Here is a 14,862-nt window from a genome sequence, read left to right as displayed (position 1 = left end):
TCAGATGTCACTAAAATGATAAAAGTACAGTTTAGAGAGATCAAGTGACTTTCTATAGGGTACATAATACGTAGCATGACAGAGAGTGAACAAGAAGTCTTATGATTATGACTCTAGGGTTCCTTCCACAGCTAGTGTTCTGGGCATTCCAGTTTAGGCAACATTTTATAATAAAGATGTGCTTTTGAGTATGCTGCAACTGTTGTTATAATCTTCATCCAGACATGCTTTGTTTTTACACTGGGATATAGGGGATCTAATTTTATACCATTTGTATTCTTCAGGAATGCCTAGTATAATGCCCAGTACAGATCATTCAGTAAAAGTTTGATACTAAAATCAATTTATTTGAGGGGCACCTGGCTGGCTCAGTCAAAAAAGCATGCAACGCTTGGTCTCAGGGCCATGAGTTTGAGCCCCACACTGAGTGCAGAGATTACTTTAAAAATAAAAAATAAAAGCATATTAAAAAATAAAATAAAATCTATTTATTTGAAGGTAAAAATCATTTACAGGAGAGTAAACCCAGCACTATCAATTTAAAATACATACTTTATCATTTTCAAGCAATTTTATTCTACTGTCAATATCCAACTGTTTTCTAGTACAACTCTTCTCCTAAACCCACTAAAAACCAACCCCAGGACTCAGGGAAGAAGAGTCAACTAAGAGTTAAATGTTGAATATGGGTCAAGCACTATACTAAGCATTTTCAAACAGTATCGCAGCAGGAGATACAGGACCCAGAACTCAGTATAAATGATGTACATAAAATCCTAACACCTGTAAATCAGCCTCACTAGTCCAGACATAATTCATCTATAAAGTATAAGAGAGGGGTGCCTGGGTGGCTCAGTCGGTTAAGCGTCCGACTTCGGTTCAGCTCATGATCTCATGGTTCATGAGTTCACTTTGTACTGACAGCTCAGAGCCTGGAACCTGCTTCACATTCTGTGTCTCCCTCTCTGCCTCTAACCCACTTGCTCTCTCTCTCTCTCTCTCTCTCTCTGTCAAAAAGAAAGATTAAAAAAACATTTTTTTAAATAAAGTGTAAGAGAAAAATCCATTATAATCCTTCATTGTTCATTATGTATTTTATAGTTAAAATTGAAGAGAGGTATCATAAGGTATGTTCCCTAAAATCTCATTTTCTATCAATATTAAACATAGTTGTACTATAGTTAATAATCTATAAATTAATTAAGCAATATTTTAATCTTTTAAATTTTTTTAATGTTTTTATTTATTTTTGAGACAGAGAGAGACAGATCATGAGCAGGGGAGGGGCAGAGAGAGAGGGAGGCACAGAATCCAAAGCAGGCTCCAGGCTCTGAGCTGTCAGCACAGAGCCCTACACGGGGCTCGAACTCATGGACTGTGAGATCATGACCCGAGCTGAAGTCGGATGCCCAACCGACTGAGCCACCCAGGTGCCCCAAGCAATATTTTAATCTTAAATAATAATCCTTATTAGAGAGAAAGACCAGTTAGTAATTATAAATTATACAATATTTAAAAATAAGACATTTAGAGATAATAAAAAACTAAAAAAAACAAAAGTCCATTAAGCACTATAAACTAATAGCAAGCAAAATACTGGCAAGTAGTTGGTTCCACAATTCTAAAAAACAGATAAGGATTGTTAAAATGGGCATATTTGAATTTATAAATGATTAATAGTAGTAACAATATACTTTTTTTATGAAGGTTAAATTTCTTCTGAAATGCAAACCATTTTCTTCTTTGATAGAAAAATAAATGTTACCCCAATATGCTCTGAATATATCAGGATTCAGTTTAATAAAATGTTAATATAGCTATGTCATAAAATAATAAGATCCATCCATTAGCACAATTTTCAAAGACTTCTAGGCTGAACTACTTTCAGAGGGAGAGACCTGTATTTGTTTGCTTACTCTGTTATTTTCCAGAACTTTAATAGAACTACATCACACTGCAATAACTTCTGAACTACAGCAGTAGAGTACTATTTGTACAGTACAACACAATAGGCAGACAACCTATTATAGACCTTCTAGAAATGAAAACGAAGGCATATATTCATAAAATTATATTTATAATTATAGAAATACCGAGGCAATTAATGACCAGGGTTATTTAGGATCCTTTTGTATCAAGAACATATAAAACATTTAGTAGAAGGAAAAATCAGAAGAAAAAGGAAAAACATTTTAAAGGGATGCTATCATGGTACTTATGAAAGTGTTTTTAAAAGAAAACAAAGAGAAAAGGAAATATAGGTCAAATATACCTAAATGAAAAATAAGACAAAGGCAGTTGCCTAATTAAAGTGTTTGATTAACTAATAAACTTCTAAAAGCTCAGTTCTATTCCATTTGCAAAGACAAACTACACTGCAGAACAACTATATTTCCACTTGTAAAATTTTAAAAATAGAATCCAGCTGCAAAAGGAAAAAGTATTAGTTCTTTCTATTCTTTGTGAAGAGTTTTACATAAAATGTCATAGAAAATTTATTTTCTTTTTAAAGCTAGATCCAACAAATGAACCAGAAGGTCTCTGAAAGCAGCCAAAAGAAAACTTGAAAAACTCTATATGGATTTTGTAAAAATATGGTAGAGACTTTGTTTTGTTTTATGTTAGGTATAAGCATAGCTTAAAGGCAAGGAAAAAAACTAAGACTCTGTCCACATCCTTATACATGGTCTCCTTTCTAAATGAAAAGGCCAGCATGCAAAAAAAAGCTGAATGTAAAAGGTTCGCTGCTCCCCCCATTGCCTAGCACAGTACAGGGTAGAAGATGAATGAATGTCTTAATTGAATGGCTGACCACTTTGGGTACACACTACCATTCTCTATTAGTATAATATACACATATACACATACATATACATTTATGGATGCATGTTAACATATATACATTATTCACTTATCCATTATTTTAACTTTTACCTAAGCAAAATTTTCAAAAGAACAGAAAAACATATATCCACCTACCTTAGATTTGTCTTAATATATTTTTTCCTGCCACATTTGCTCATTATTAAGACATTTGTAATCAGTGCTTTATTCCTTCCCCGTTTTCTTCTTTATTTATCCTGCAGAAAAATTATGATGTTGAATTGGGAAATCATAACATTTTATTTTTAAAAAAAGTCTCTCAAAATGATAACAGAATACCCGAGAATATCCTAATTTCTATAAAACTGAAAAAAAAGAATAGAAAGCTGAAAACAAGTGTGTATTTTTTTTTCAATCTCACTTCTATGCAATTTTGTTCTAGGAAAAAAATTTAAAACATAAATCATGAGCTATTTATCAGGTTATTTTCTACCAAAGAGAAAGTAGTGTTGTCTAAATCATTTAATACATGCTACATATAGTTCATGGAATCAGCTATATTTTAATAATCACTTAATAAATGGAGTGAATTTATCATTTACTTAAATTTCATTCCACTGCAACAAATTTGTCAACCATTTTTTATTTACCTTAAATTTAACACTGGCTTTTTTTTTTAAGTTTATTTATTTTGAGAGAGTGAGAGAGCACGCACACGCGCTCATGAGCCGGATAGAGGGAGAAAGAGAGAATCCCAAGCAGGCTATACACTGTCAGCATAGAGCCCAATGAGGTGCTCTATCTCATGAACCGTGAGATCATGACCTGAGTGGAAATCAAGAGTCAGACACTTAACCAACTGAGCCACCCAGGTGCCCGTCAAAATTGGCTTTTGTCAAAGAATTTTAACTCTAAGTAAAATATTACCAGTTCCTTTAAAATCTCCTCCACTAGACTTCAATCCATTTAAAAAGTTGTTTTAGACACTCTACCAATTAAAACCCATTTTTTGTTACTAATATCCTTTAAAAATATGAAGTAAAACTGGCAAAGAAAAAGACAAAGGAATTGGGAGCGCTTATTTTAGAAGTGGAAAAGACAAATGTCCATAGCCCTAAGTATCTTCTAGGCATCTTCAACAGCAATGGTTGTGCTTAGCTACAGACATACTGTTTTCAGGGTTCCCTCCTAAGTGGCCCCCTCTAAAATGGTGTCCTTTTAAAACTGAGTGGCAGGTTGGCCTAAGGGCACTAGGGCAATGGTTATAGCTACCATCTGTCCCCCATCTCCCAGCATAGGGACAACAGGAGATGGTCATTTGAACCAGGCTGCTTACAACATGAACAAAAAGCGAGGATGGCGCTGTCCTTTGGATTAAATCTTACTCTGCTATACTCTACTGTCGTTTTACATGGGGACATCTTAACCTTCCATAAAAATTGTGTAATCTAAAGGCAGGGACCATTTATTTATTAAACAGTGATTGGCACCCATGATATGCCAGGCCTTTCAAATGATAAAATGTCCCCACTCTCCAGGAGATTGCATTTTAATCAGGGAGACAGACATTTAAACAAAGAATACTAATAACATTATTTGAATAATAAAGAGAGAGAGAAGTAAACTACTAATTTCTATATTTCTCTTGGAAATACCATTTTCTTTGTTTAATTTCTGACTTAGTAATAAATTCTTATGGTTCAGAATTCAAAAAGTAGCAAAAGGTATTCACTGAAGTCCAGGAACAGCCACCCACTTGCTCTTCCCAGAGGCAATCAGCATTGAATAAAGTACGAGCTTCGGCCACCACAGATATCAAGAGAAAATGAGAAAATGACTAGTCTCGTACCCAAATAATGACCATCAGATAAAACTGATTCTGACTCAGGCTTATCAAGAATGATTTCTTCACAACTACTGTCTAAGAAATCATCACAGATTGACTGCCTGCTTGCCAAATCTAAAAGGATGCTTTCTAGTCCCTATCTTTATATTCCTACAGTATTTCCTACTCCACAAATTTTGTCCTCCTTGAACTCTTTAGGACATCGTGTTCATGCTTTTCTTCCAAATTATCCAGCCCTTTGTCCTCAGTCTTCTTTGGCCACTCTGTAAAGGCTGGTATTCCCAGGCTTCCCATCATAAAATTCTCCCCCCCACACTCCCTAGGCTTACTTCATCCTTACTTGATAGATCTCAGATTTCATATCCAGCTTACACTTTTCTCTCCTGAGCTCCAATCCATATGTACCTGCCTTTAGATATATCTCTTAATGGTTTGCTCACAGATCCTCAAGCCCCAAATGTTCAAATCTTTCCTCTTGCTGTACTCTTATCTTAGTGATTGATATCAACACTGCCTCAGCCACCCCAGCCACCCAATCTGGGAGTCCTCCAACATGGCCTAGTAGCAACAATGTGTGGTATAAAAACACACTATTAACAGTCAACCTGAGTTCTATTGCTTATTAGCTATATGAGCTCATACAATTAGAAACTTCTCCAAGCATTCTTTCCTGTCAAATGGAGATCTTGTTGTGAGGAGAAAATGTAAATAATAAACACAAAATGTCTAACTGTGCTTGGAATATAAGCAAGGACCATTACCTTAATGGGCCTCAATAAATATGTCTCCTGTATCTTGACTCTGCTGTATTCTCTCTGTCCTCACTGCCACTCCTTTAGTTCTGAAACTTATTATTTGACATGATTAAAGCAATAACTGCCTCCCTATAAAGCAATTCATCTCTCCCTATAATAACTTCACTAAACCTCTCCCTCACCCCTCTTAATCCACTCCACTAGACCACAACACTCTACTCAAAATGCAAATCAAAACATGCTATTTATTTCCTTATTCAAAATCCTCCAATAGACCCCTTGCCTTAATAAATAGCCAAAGTTCAGGGCCCCTGGGTGGCTCAGTTGGTTAAGTGTCCAACTTCAGCTCAGGTCATGATCTCACAGCTCGTGAGTTCGAGCCCGACGTTGGGCTCTGTGCTGACAGCTCAGAGCCTAGAGTCTGTTTCAGATTCTATGTCTCCCTCTCTCTCTCTGCCCCTCCCCTGCTTATACTCTGTCTCTCTCTCTCAAAAATCAATGAACATTAAAAAAATTAAAATATATATATGTATATATATAGCCAAAATTCTGACATTATAATTTGAGGTATTTGGTAGAGGCTTCATAAAGTTTGTTGCAAAAGCATTCAGATTTTAAAGTATACCAAACCTTTCCATTACATCAATTTTCCAAGTCCAAAATTACCTTGTGGGGATTTGTAAACCAAGTGATCCCATTTTACTAAAGCATAAACTATGCATACTTTGAAAAACTTAGCTGTATACTATTGATCTCATCCAAAATCTGGTTTTAATGTCCTAGAACATGCTATCCTTGGGTAGACAAGGATTGACTTAGCATCCCCTGCTCCCACATACCCAAACACCTGAATGGTTTTGAGCACAGATATCCGAATGTGTTCTCATACTGAGCTAAATATGATAAATATTCTACTTAGCCTAAAACATACCCCTTGAATTCATCATATTTCATGATATAGTCTGAGGTTATCATTTTTAAGCTGATCTCCTTATGCCTAAAAATCACAAAGGGTACTGATGAAATGTCCTGTATACTACCAATTTTCTACAAAAATAATTTTAAGGTCCTATCTGCTAAAGAAATTTTCTCTTTTCGAGTAGAAAGCACGTCACAGATTAGTTTTTTATAGACAAATAAGAGCTTATATTAAGGGGGAAAATGAGTTAAAAAATCTTTGCCTATATGTGAATTTCTGTGCTGTATCTGGAGAAAAACCACTTACACTGATAAAAATTTCCTATCATATATTAGGTTTGAATACCAAAATAACATTTGACATTCACCTTACTCTTCATCAGTGTGTTGTTCTATTCTATTATATTTACACTTACAAAATCTGAGTATCTACCATGCTGTGGTTAATTACATTCTATCTTAATTTAACTTTTTGGAAAAATCAGGTTTATGTAAGAATCAAACTTCTTGAGCAACTTTACTAGAATATAAAAGCTTACCTAACCAACTTCCTCCTCCCCAACCAACTCTCTGTTATTAGCCAATGTTCTCCATTTCTTCTATAAAACCTAAAACGTTATAACATCCACAAGTTATTCTCTAGTGTTCCCAAGCACTTCTTTTCCTAACAGCTGTGGAGTTAGTCCTATTTATCACCAGACTTGATTATGCCAGCCATACTTACTATTGTAATTTTGATATTGTTAAATATCATGTTAGATTAAATTATTAAATAGATTTAAAAGATTTAAAAAGGAGAGCTGCTTCTATGAAAACTAAGTTGAATGCCTTGGAAAGACAATAAAGGCAAGTTCCTTTAAAAAAAAAAGTCCTGCTTTTGGACTAGGGTCAAAATAAAAAGAAAAGAACATGGAATAAAAGGCAGTATACCCTCTTATGGAAGCAGAAAGAGAGACCACAGAAAAATACGTTTCTCTGGTTCTGGGATGAAGCAAGGTGTTACTTCCTTGGGAAAGTAGGAGATCTCCATAGGTTAGTCATGATTTAAATACGAACAGCAAGTAAGGTTTGAAAGATAAGGGAAGAATAGAAGTGCATATAAAGCTGGTTCTTTTCAATCATGACGATTAAAAAGTTAGGGAAAGGTAGGGCTGGCTAGAAGCGAGAACTAATTCCAAAAAGCCAAATACCTTAAGTTGACACTGATGAACCTATGCTTGTTGTGCATTTTAGGTGAAGGAGAATCCAGGAAAAACAAAGTGGGATAGCAGTAACAGGACATTATACCACTTTTAAAGTTTTGTAATCATTGTGACACAAAGTTAAAATAACTTTCCAATAACATTCTTTACACTTTTGTGTAAAAACAGAAGTACCCAGGAACAGTACTTAGAAATAATTGAAACACTTGTAAATAATGTCTTTAATATTTTAAACATGAATCAAACAGAACATCAAGTGGTTTTTTAATACAGATTCAAGGCCACTCCAATTTAACTGCTTCAGAGAGCTACTGTCTAAGAAATCTTAACTCTATAAAATCACCAAATTTTATAGAGTGATATTTCAGTATCACTTTCTCTATTTACTCCCCACCGGGCACCTGCCTTTGGCTATTTGACAGTCAATGAACAGCAAAATTGGCTGCTGGGGAGGAAATGAAAAAATTCAAATAATCATCGCCTACCTCCATCTCTCCAAATACCACCCTCTCCACTACCACCAGTTCAGGGAAGGAAATAAAATTTAAAAATCTTCTGTGGGAGCTATTTGCTTGACTAGAGTCATTGCAGGGCTTTCTTGTTCAGCATCACATTACTGCACTTTAAGTACATTTTAAATACTTATCTACATGAAATACAACTCCAGTGACTAGTAAATCTGGGAAAGAGTAGATAAGACACTTGAATTAGTTAAAACTTAGAGAAAGGAATTTCAACGTTATTACACTTAACTAGATAGGTCCTATTTTGTGTATATGAACAAAACTGCTACCTTTCAAAGTGCTGAAACATATTTAAATGTGTTAAACATATTTAAATGTGTTAAATTTATTTTCTCCATCATAAAGAAGAGCAAACGCATCCCAACTGTCCACATACAGTATACTGGTCTTTATGCATGATACAGTTTTCCAACACTTGAGCTAGAAGCTTTTATCATATCAATGCTAGGACGCAAATTCCAGTTTAAAACATTTCTAAGCAAAAAAAAAAAAATCATTTTGGGCTATCAATGAAAAAAATTGAGGCTATTTGAGATTATGAGCAAAACTGTATGACATTTGACTTTGAGTTTGGATAGTCTAAATTTAAGTCTGCTGTGTTTAAAAACAAAGCTTTAATAAGGTAACTGAAAAAACTGAGTTTATTTTATGAAATTTTATGAATTTTTATGAAAGTAAAATATCAGAATCACACGAGCTCCATTGTTAGAATTTCGTATGGTTTTGGGGCACCCGGTTGGCTCAGTCATTTAAGCATCTGACTCCAGCGCACGTCATGATCTAGCAGTTCATGAGTTCAAGCTCCTCGTTTGGCTCTGTGCTGACAGCTCAGAGCCTGGAGCCTGCTTCGGATTCTGTGTCTCCCTCTCTCTCTGCCTCTCCCCTGCTTGTGTTCTGTCTCTTTCTCAAAAAAAAATAAATAAATAAAAATTTAAAAAATGAAAAAAAAAAAAGAATTTCACATGATTTTGACATTTAATTGGTCTGGTTATCAGTGTTCAGAAAATATGCATGAAGATGCTTCCCACTTTGCAATACTTTGTAATACTTCAAAACAGCCTCACAAAAGAGCTCCTAGCGAGGTTTCTCGGAGGCAAGTATCCGCCCTAACCAGTGAGTTATTCCAATAGACTTTAAGCAAAATTCCCACATAACTTCCTAGATTATGCTTTTCCTCAAAACTGTTTTACATTCACCTTGCTGACAATTTCCTCTAACACTCCTGGCAAGGTCAATCAAAAGATGTGCAAGATCGATATTTTACTTTTTAAACTTTGCTATAACTGAATTATACCAATAAGACTCAAGTTGTCTTCATGAGTAATATTCCACTTAGTGGGATAAAATCACACTTAGTGTTATCCTTGGGTTTTCCTCTTCACTCTCCCTTATTCTCTCCTGGATATCCTAAAGCATCAGAAAAAGAAAACCCATGTGTGAAAGGATTTACTCTTAAGAACAGTGCACTCTTTATTGCACAGTTCTCAGGATAGAAAGTATTTTAAATATATTACAATATCTTGTATAGTCTCTAAAAGGAAGCTAACAAAATGATTTAAAATGTTTCTTTCTACCTATGTGTACTGGATGAGAAACTTTCCCTGAAATCTTTACTTGTATAATCTATCTGTATTGATAATATTGAAACTGCAATGTACAATAACTCTTCTCAAAGTTGACTTTTTAATACATATATGGAATCCATTAGTTCAACAGAAAATACTTAACAGAATTCAAAGATATTTCAGGCTTATTTCCTTAATGACCAATGTTGATTACATGTCAAAATATCAAAGGTTCAGCTGTTGAGTGTTAGGATTCTTCAGTTTTACTTAAAAAAATCTATCTATATGGAAAAGGGCATTTGAGTGCTTTCCAACGGACTACCACTTCAACAATAAACCTGGCTCAATTTTCTGGCTCATTATTCACTTGGAGAGAATATCAAGTTGGAGAAAACAGATCAGAAATATATGTAATATACTAGTCAAGTTTCAGTCAGGATTCCTTATGTATGTTAATAACCTACTTTTCATGAAATGGCCAGAATTCTAAACAAGATTTCATATTTTGATCATGTAACGACTTGCCTCAGTAGGAAACTAAAGTGGTCCATGGAGTCTGGAGTTTGTTAAATTCATCAGTAGAAGCAAATTTTATTAACTTTCCAGGACAATGCAAAAACAAACACTGAAGAGCTCCTCTGTGTTTATACATTGAATACAAATTTATTCATATACTCTTACAAGATAATGTACACAAACATCGGTATAATTACAACTTCACACTCACCAAAATGATACCAGGTTGACCAGCAAAGTCACTGGGAAAGCATCGGCTTACACTGATCTATTTACAGATTCATACCAAAAATGTTTGTGTAATTATTTTAATATGACAATGCTTTAAGTGTTCACTCATTCAAGATCAAACCCATTTCCATTTAAATATCTTTTTTAAAGTTGTATCTGGATCAGTAAGCAGTTCTTTAAACACTATTGTTTTAATACCTAGCTTTTATTGGCCAAAACACACTATTTGTAATTTGCCTTCCTTGGGAGAAAAAAATTCAAAGATTTAAAAACTGTGAAGGGAAAGCAGCTTGTTAACCAAAAATAGGACCAAGACCAGGAGAAAAATGTGGTATCCGAAGCGGGGCGGGGGAGGGAAGGGGGAGGGGAACCAGAGAACATGAATTATTAATGTAATCTAATACGATTTTCATACCGGACCTCTATCGCTGTGCATCTAGGTTTGTATTTCTCTAAAGGGAAGCTGGCTGCACTCTCATCAGCCCGCCAAATTAAGCTTGAAAAGGAAGACATTTTAAGAAGTTACGTGGGTAAGAGGTACTGTTAAAAGGGGCTCTCTCAGTTTTAGTCACCTTCAGGCTGATCCTGTAAGTCAAAACTGCCGAAAATGTGATCGTAAGCTGACAGCTGCTCTGCTGAGCGCAGTGCAGGAAACGTCTCAGCGATTTCAAAGTTAGGGATCTAGCATACGTGTAATAGGCAGTAAGGTGAATAATGTGTCTATTCCCTCTTCCGCAAGTTCTGGGAATCTTACTAGGTGGTTCTAGAAAGGCAAACGTCGAAAGTACAGAACAAAACCTGAAATTTCTGTTCGCTGTCACGGATTTGTTCCTTCTCGGCTATCATAAAAGTCTTCGCACTATATCATCAGGTCTATCGTGTGTGAAGACCCAGTGACTCAACACTGCTGTCCCCGACTCTTGTTTCGGAGAAGAAAGGGGTTAACGCTGATTTAATCTAACCTGAGTACGTAAAATTGAGACAAAAGTGCTACTAATCGTCGGCTGTGAAAATAAAAACCAACGTCCTTACTTCTCGCTTCCTTTTCTTCTCAAAGAGGGAGGACCACACTCATTAGAGCAATAAGGCTTTTTCCGAAAGACTTGTCCAACTTGTACCAAGTTCAAAAGGAGTCAAGGATTGCTGAGAGAGCAGACCAGCCCCGCTGTCCTATCGGGAGAGCTCTGCTACTAACCCGAAGGCAGTCCGCGAGCGAAGTCGGAGACTGAGCGGCCGCCGCACCGCCGGGTGGCCCCGGAGCCGGCGCCCGTGGCCGGGCTGCTCCCGCCCTCCCCGCTCCCCCGCTGGCTCCGGCGGCCCCGCTGCCCCGCGCCCCCGACGCCCCCGACCCGGCGCCGCTCCGCCTCCTGCGTCCGCCTCCTGCGCCGCGTCGCCGGCTCCTAGGTCTGTGGGTCCCGGCCGACGCACCACTTACCCGCCGCGATGAGATTTACGTAGCGGACCTCGTCACTGATTACGGACGGGAGGAGGTGGAGACGGCGAGCCCGACCGCCGCTCAGGAGCGGCGCCGCCGCCCAGCAACCCGGCGCCGGCGCCGGCGGCGGCCCCACGTCGCCCCCACGTCAGCTCTGATGCGGCAGCCGCGGCCTCCCTGCCGAGCCGGGACCAAAAGTAGCGCAGCAGCCGACCGGACCGCGTCCTCGCGCCCCGCCCTCCCTTCCCCCACTCCACGACTGCTTCCCCGGGGACGCCCGGCGGAAAAATCCAAGCTCGAACTCTGCCCCCTGCTGGCCGCCAGCGGGAGTGCAGCGCTGACAATCCAACAATTAAATGGAACGGAGGGAGGGGGGAGGGGAATGAAGGGCCAGGGGGCGGGGCCTAAGTGGTAATGAGGTAGGGAGGCGGGGCCTAAGGGTGGAGAGGAGGACTAGGTCGGGGGGGCGGGGCCGGAGGAGGAACTAGGCTGACCCGGGAGGAAGACCCAGTCCAGGGCAGGGCCTGAGGGGTGGGCTGGAAGCCGGAAGCTGCCCCACCGCGCGTGCGCCGGAAGCCTGGTTAATTACAAACTAGGCTAACGGCCGTGCTGGGTTCTCGGCTTCGAGGTCTCTTGTTCTCTGGGCTGCGGCCTAGAGCGTCTCCCATCCCAACCCAAGCTGAGGTACGCTGGCGTTGTGGGTCTTTACCGGCCAGAGGCGCTTCCTGCGGATTCCCGGGGCTGCTGAGCGGACACCTGGAGCGTCCCCACTCACACGCTCCTGCAGCGTCTGCCATTCTGAAAGACGCTTATAGGTCCTGGACTTGAGCTTTCTGGGAAACCCAGCTGGCTTGTTCTCAGACTGCTGCCGCCTCAACAGTGACTTTGTGCGTCAGTGTCGTGGAGAAACAGCGACAGTCCCCACTTGGAGATGTGACAGAGGAAAGGAAGGCTTTTGGTGACAAGCAAAAATCCCTGCCTTTAAAAAGAGGAGAGTTTAGTTTTCATCCAGTGGAAACCGAGGGCTTTCCAGTAAGAGGAACGTTGGTTGCTGACCCGTTATAAACTAGGAACCCACTTAGGAATACTCAGAACGTACTGAATTGTAAGGCTGAGTAAGCCCTCAGAAATGGAGGCTTTGTAGCCTATAGATAAGTCTCTTTACATTAAGGAAAAACGAATTCAAACAATGATTACCACCCAACTTTATAGTACTCAGGAATGTGTCATGCCCAAAGCCAGTGTCAAGGACACCACTTGAAAAGTTGCTGAGAAAAAAAAATCTGTCAACGTAGAGCAGGTAGAAAAGGGAAGCTTTGTGAAATATTACAATCCCCGTAGAGTGGGAGAAAATTCTGAACTGTCTTCACTGCCAGTTTTTGGCCAACCTGAACTACTTTCAGCTGTAATGCATACTAACAGAAATAAGAGGAAAACCTGGTAAGTTCACTTCCTCCTATTGACATAAGCAGAATTCTGAAGTTCCTCCTTGCAGTGTGGTAGATAAAGCCCATCACCGCCTGTTAAATAGTAATTTCTTAAGGAACACTAGCGAGTTTACAAATTAAATTTACAAAACAACCAAGTCTGTAGTTAGACAAGGCTGGCACCGAATATTTATGCATCCATAATACAGCTCATTTTAGCTCGGGGGAGGGTCATTAGAAGGGAAGGAAATAAAAAAGGATTACCAAATCCTCAAAATCATACCATTCATTGTGGTCAAGGTTGACCAGTGCAAGATGAATGGATTTTTAGCTACAAGTGATTGAGGGGAAATTGTGATCATTCTTTCCCAGAACATTGTTCTCCACCTACTTGTTTGTTCCTAAATTTCTTTAACAAAGTACACATTCTAAAGGGCTTAAAATGGGGGTGCCTGGGTGGCTCAATCCCTTAAGCCTCTGACTTCAGCTCAGGTCATGATCTCATAGGCTCTTGAGTTCAAGCCCCACATCCCCGCATCCAGCTCTGTGCTGATAGCTCAGTGCATAGAGCATGCTTTGGATTCTGTGTCTGACTCCCCCTGTGATCCTCCCCCATTCACACTGTCAGTCTCTCAATAAAATGAATAAAGGGCTTAAATGTAAGAATTAGTGGTAAAGCAACATACACTAAGATGTAAATGTCAAATCCTTCTTGAGAGTACCTGCTTTTGAGAACAGGAGAGTACCTGGGATCTGAAAAGAGAGGGCATGACATAGCAGCGGGGAAGGTACATGCAATTTCCTAGTGCTGCTATTTGAAATTACCACAAACTTACTTAAAACAACACATTTATTATCTAACAGTCCTATAGTACTCAGGAATGTGTCATGCACAAAGCCAGTGTCAAGGACACCACTTGAAAAGTTGCTGAGAGGGGCGCCTGGGTGGCTCAGTCGGTTAAGCATCCGACTTCAGCTCAGGTCACGATCTCACAGTATGTGAGTTGGAGCCCTGCGTCGGGCTCTGTGCTGACTGCTCAGAGCCTGGAGCCTGTTTCAGATTCTGTGTCTCCCTCTCTCTCTGCCCCTCTCCCGTTCATGCTCTGTCTCTCTCTGTCTCAAAAATAAATAAATTAAAAAAAATTTTTTTAGAAAAGTTGCTGAGAAAAAAAAATAAACATCTCAATGGGCTAAAGTCAAGGGGTTGTGGGCTCCAGGGAAGAGTCCATGTCCTTGCATTTTTCATCTTCTAAAGACCACCCACATTCCCTGGGTCATGACTCCTTTTCTCCATCTTCAAAGCCAGCAACAACTGGTTCTTTCTCATGCTGCCATCTCTCTGATTCTCTTGCGTCCCAGTGATCCAGGATAATCTTCCCGTATCAAAATCAGCTGATCAGCTGCTTAATTCTATCTGTAATACAGCTTAATTCTACCTGTAACTTTAATTTCCCTTTGCCATGTAATCTGACATATTCATAGGTTAACAGTGATTACAATGTAGACATTTTTGGGGAGTGGGAGCATCATTCTGCCTACCCAAAGTGAAGGATTCTAAAAGAAGCTTGAGCTCTGAGACAAATCACCTGCCTCTCAGTGGTATCCCTTTCAAATAATTCA

At 39.0% G+C, this 14,862-nt stretch overlaps 2 protein-coding genes across 19 annotated transcripts in view; one reads left to right on the top strand and one right to left on the bottom strand.

Moving 5' to 3' along the window:
- Nucleotides 1-12,655, bottom strand: part of CREM (cAMP responsive element modulator) — a 71,585-nt gene extending 58,930 nt beyond the window's left edge. For 3 of the 18 annotated variants that reach the window (XM_027073825.2, XM_027073819.2, XM_027073816.2), the window contains exons 1-2: nt 11,816-12,055; nt 2,980-3,080 (exon numbers count right to left, since the gene is read on the bottom strand). In XM_027073825.2, coding sequence (XP_026929626.1) covers nt 2,980-3,023 — 44 coding nt within the window. In that variant the 5' untranslated portion in view covers nt 3,024-3,080; nt 11,816-12,055. Of the gene's footprint in view, nt 1-2,979; nt 3,081-11,412; nt 11,699-11,815; nt 12,059-12,524 lie in introns of those variants that run through there. The other 15 variants (XM_027073821.2, XM_027073810.2, XM_027073817.2 and 12 more) reach the window with 9 other exon arrangements.
- A 96-nt stretch (nt 12,656-12,751) lies between these two features.
- Nucleotides 12,752-14,862, top strand: part of CUL2 (cullin 2) — a 155,109-nt gene continuing 152,998 nt past the window's right edge. The window contains exon 1 of the mRNA XM_053225516.1: nt 12,752-13,255. The gene's annotated coding sequence lies outside the window, so the exon portion shown is untranslated. The remainder of the gene's footprint in view (nt 13,256-14,862) is intronic.

This window comes from Acinonyx jubatus, chromosome B4 (genome assembly GCF_027475565.1).
Source record: "Acinonyx jubatus isolate Ajub_Pintada_27869175 chromosome B4, VMU_Ajub_asm_v1.0, whole genome shotgun sequence".
Classification (NCBI taxonomy): Eukaryota; Metazoa; Chordata; class Mammalia; order Carnivora; family Felidae; genus Acinonyx; species Acinonyx jubatus.
Note: the sequence above shows the minus strand (reverse complement) of the source record. Positions and strands in the feature narration are given on the sequence as shown.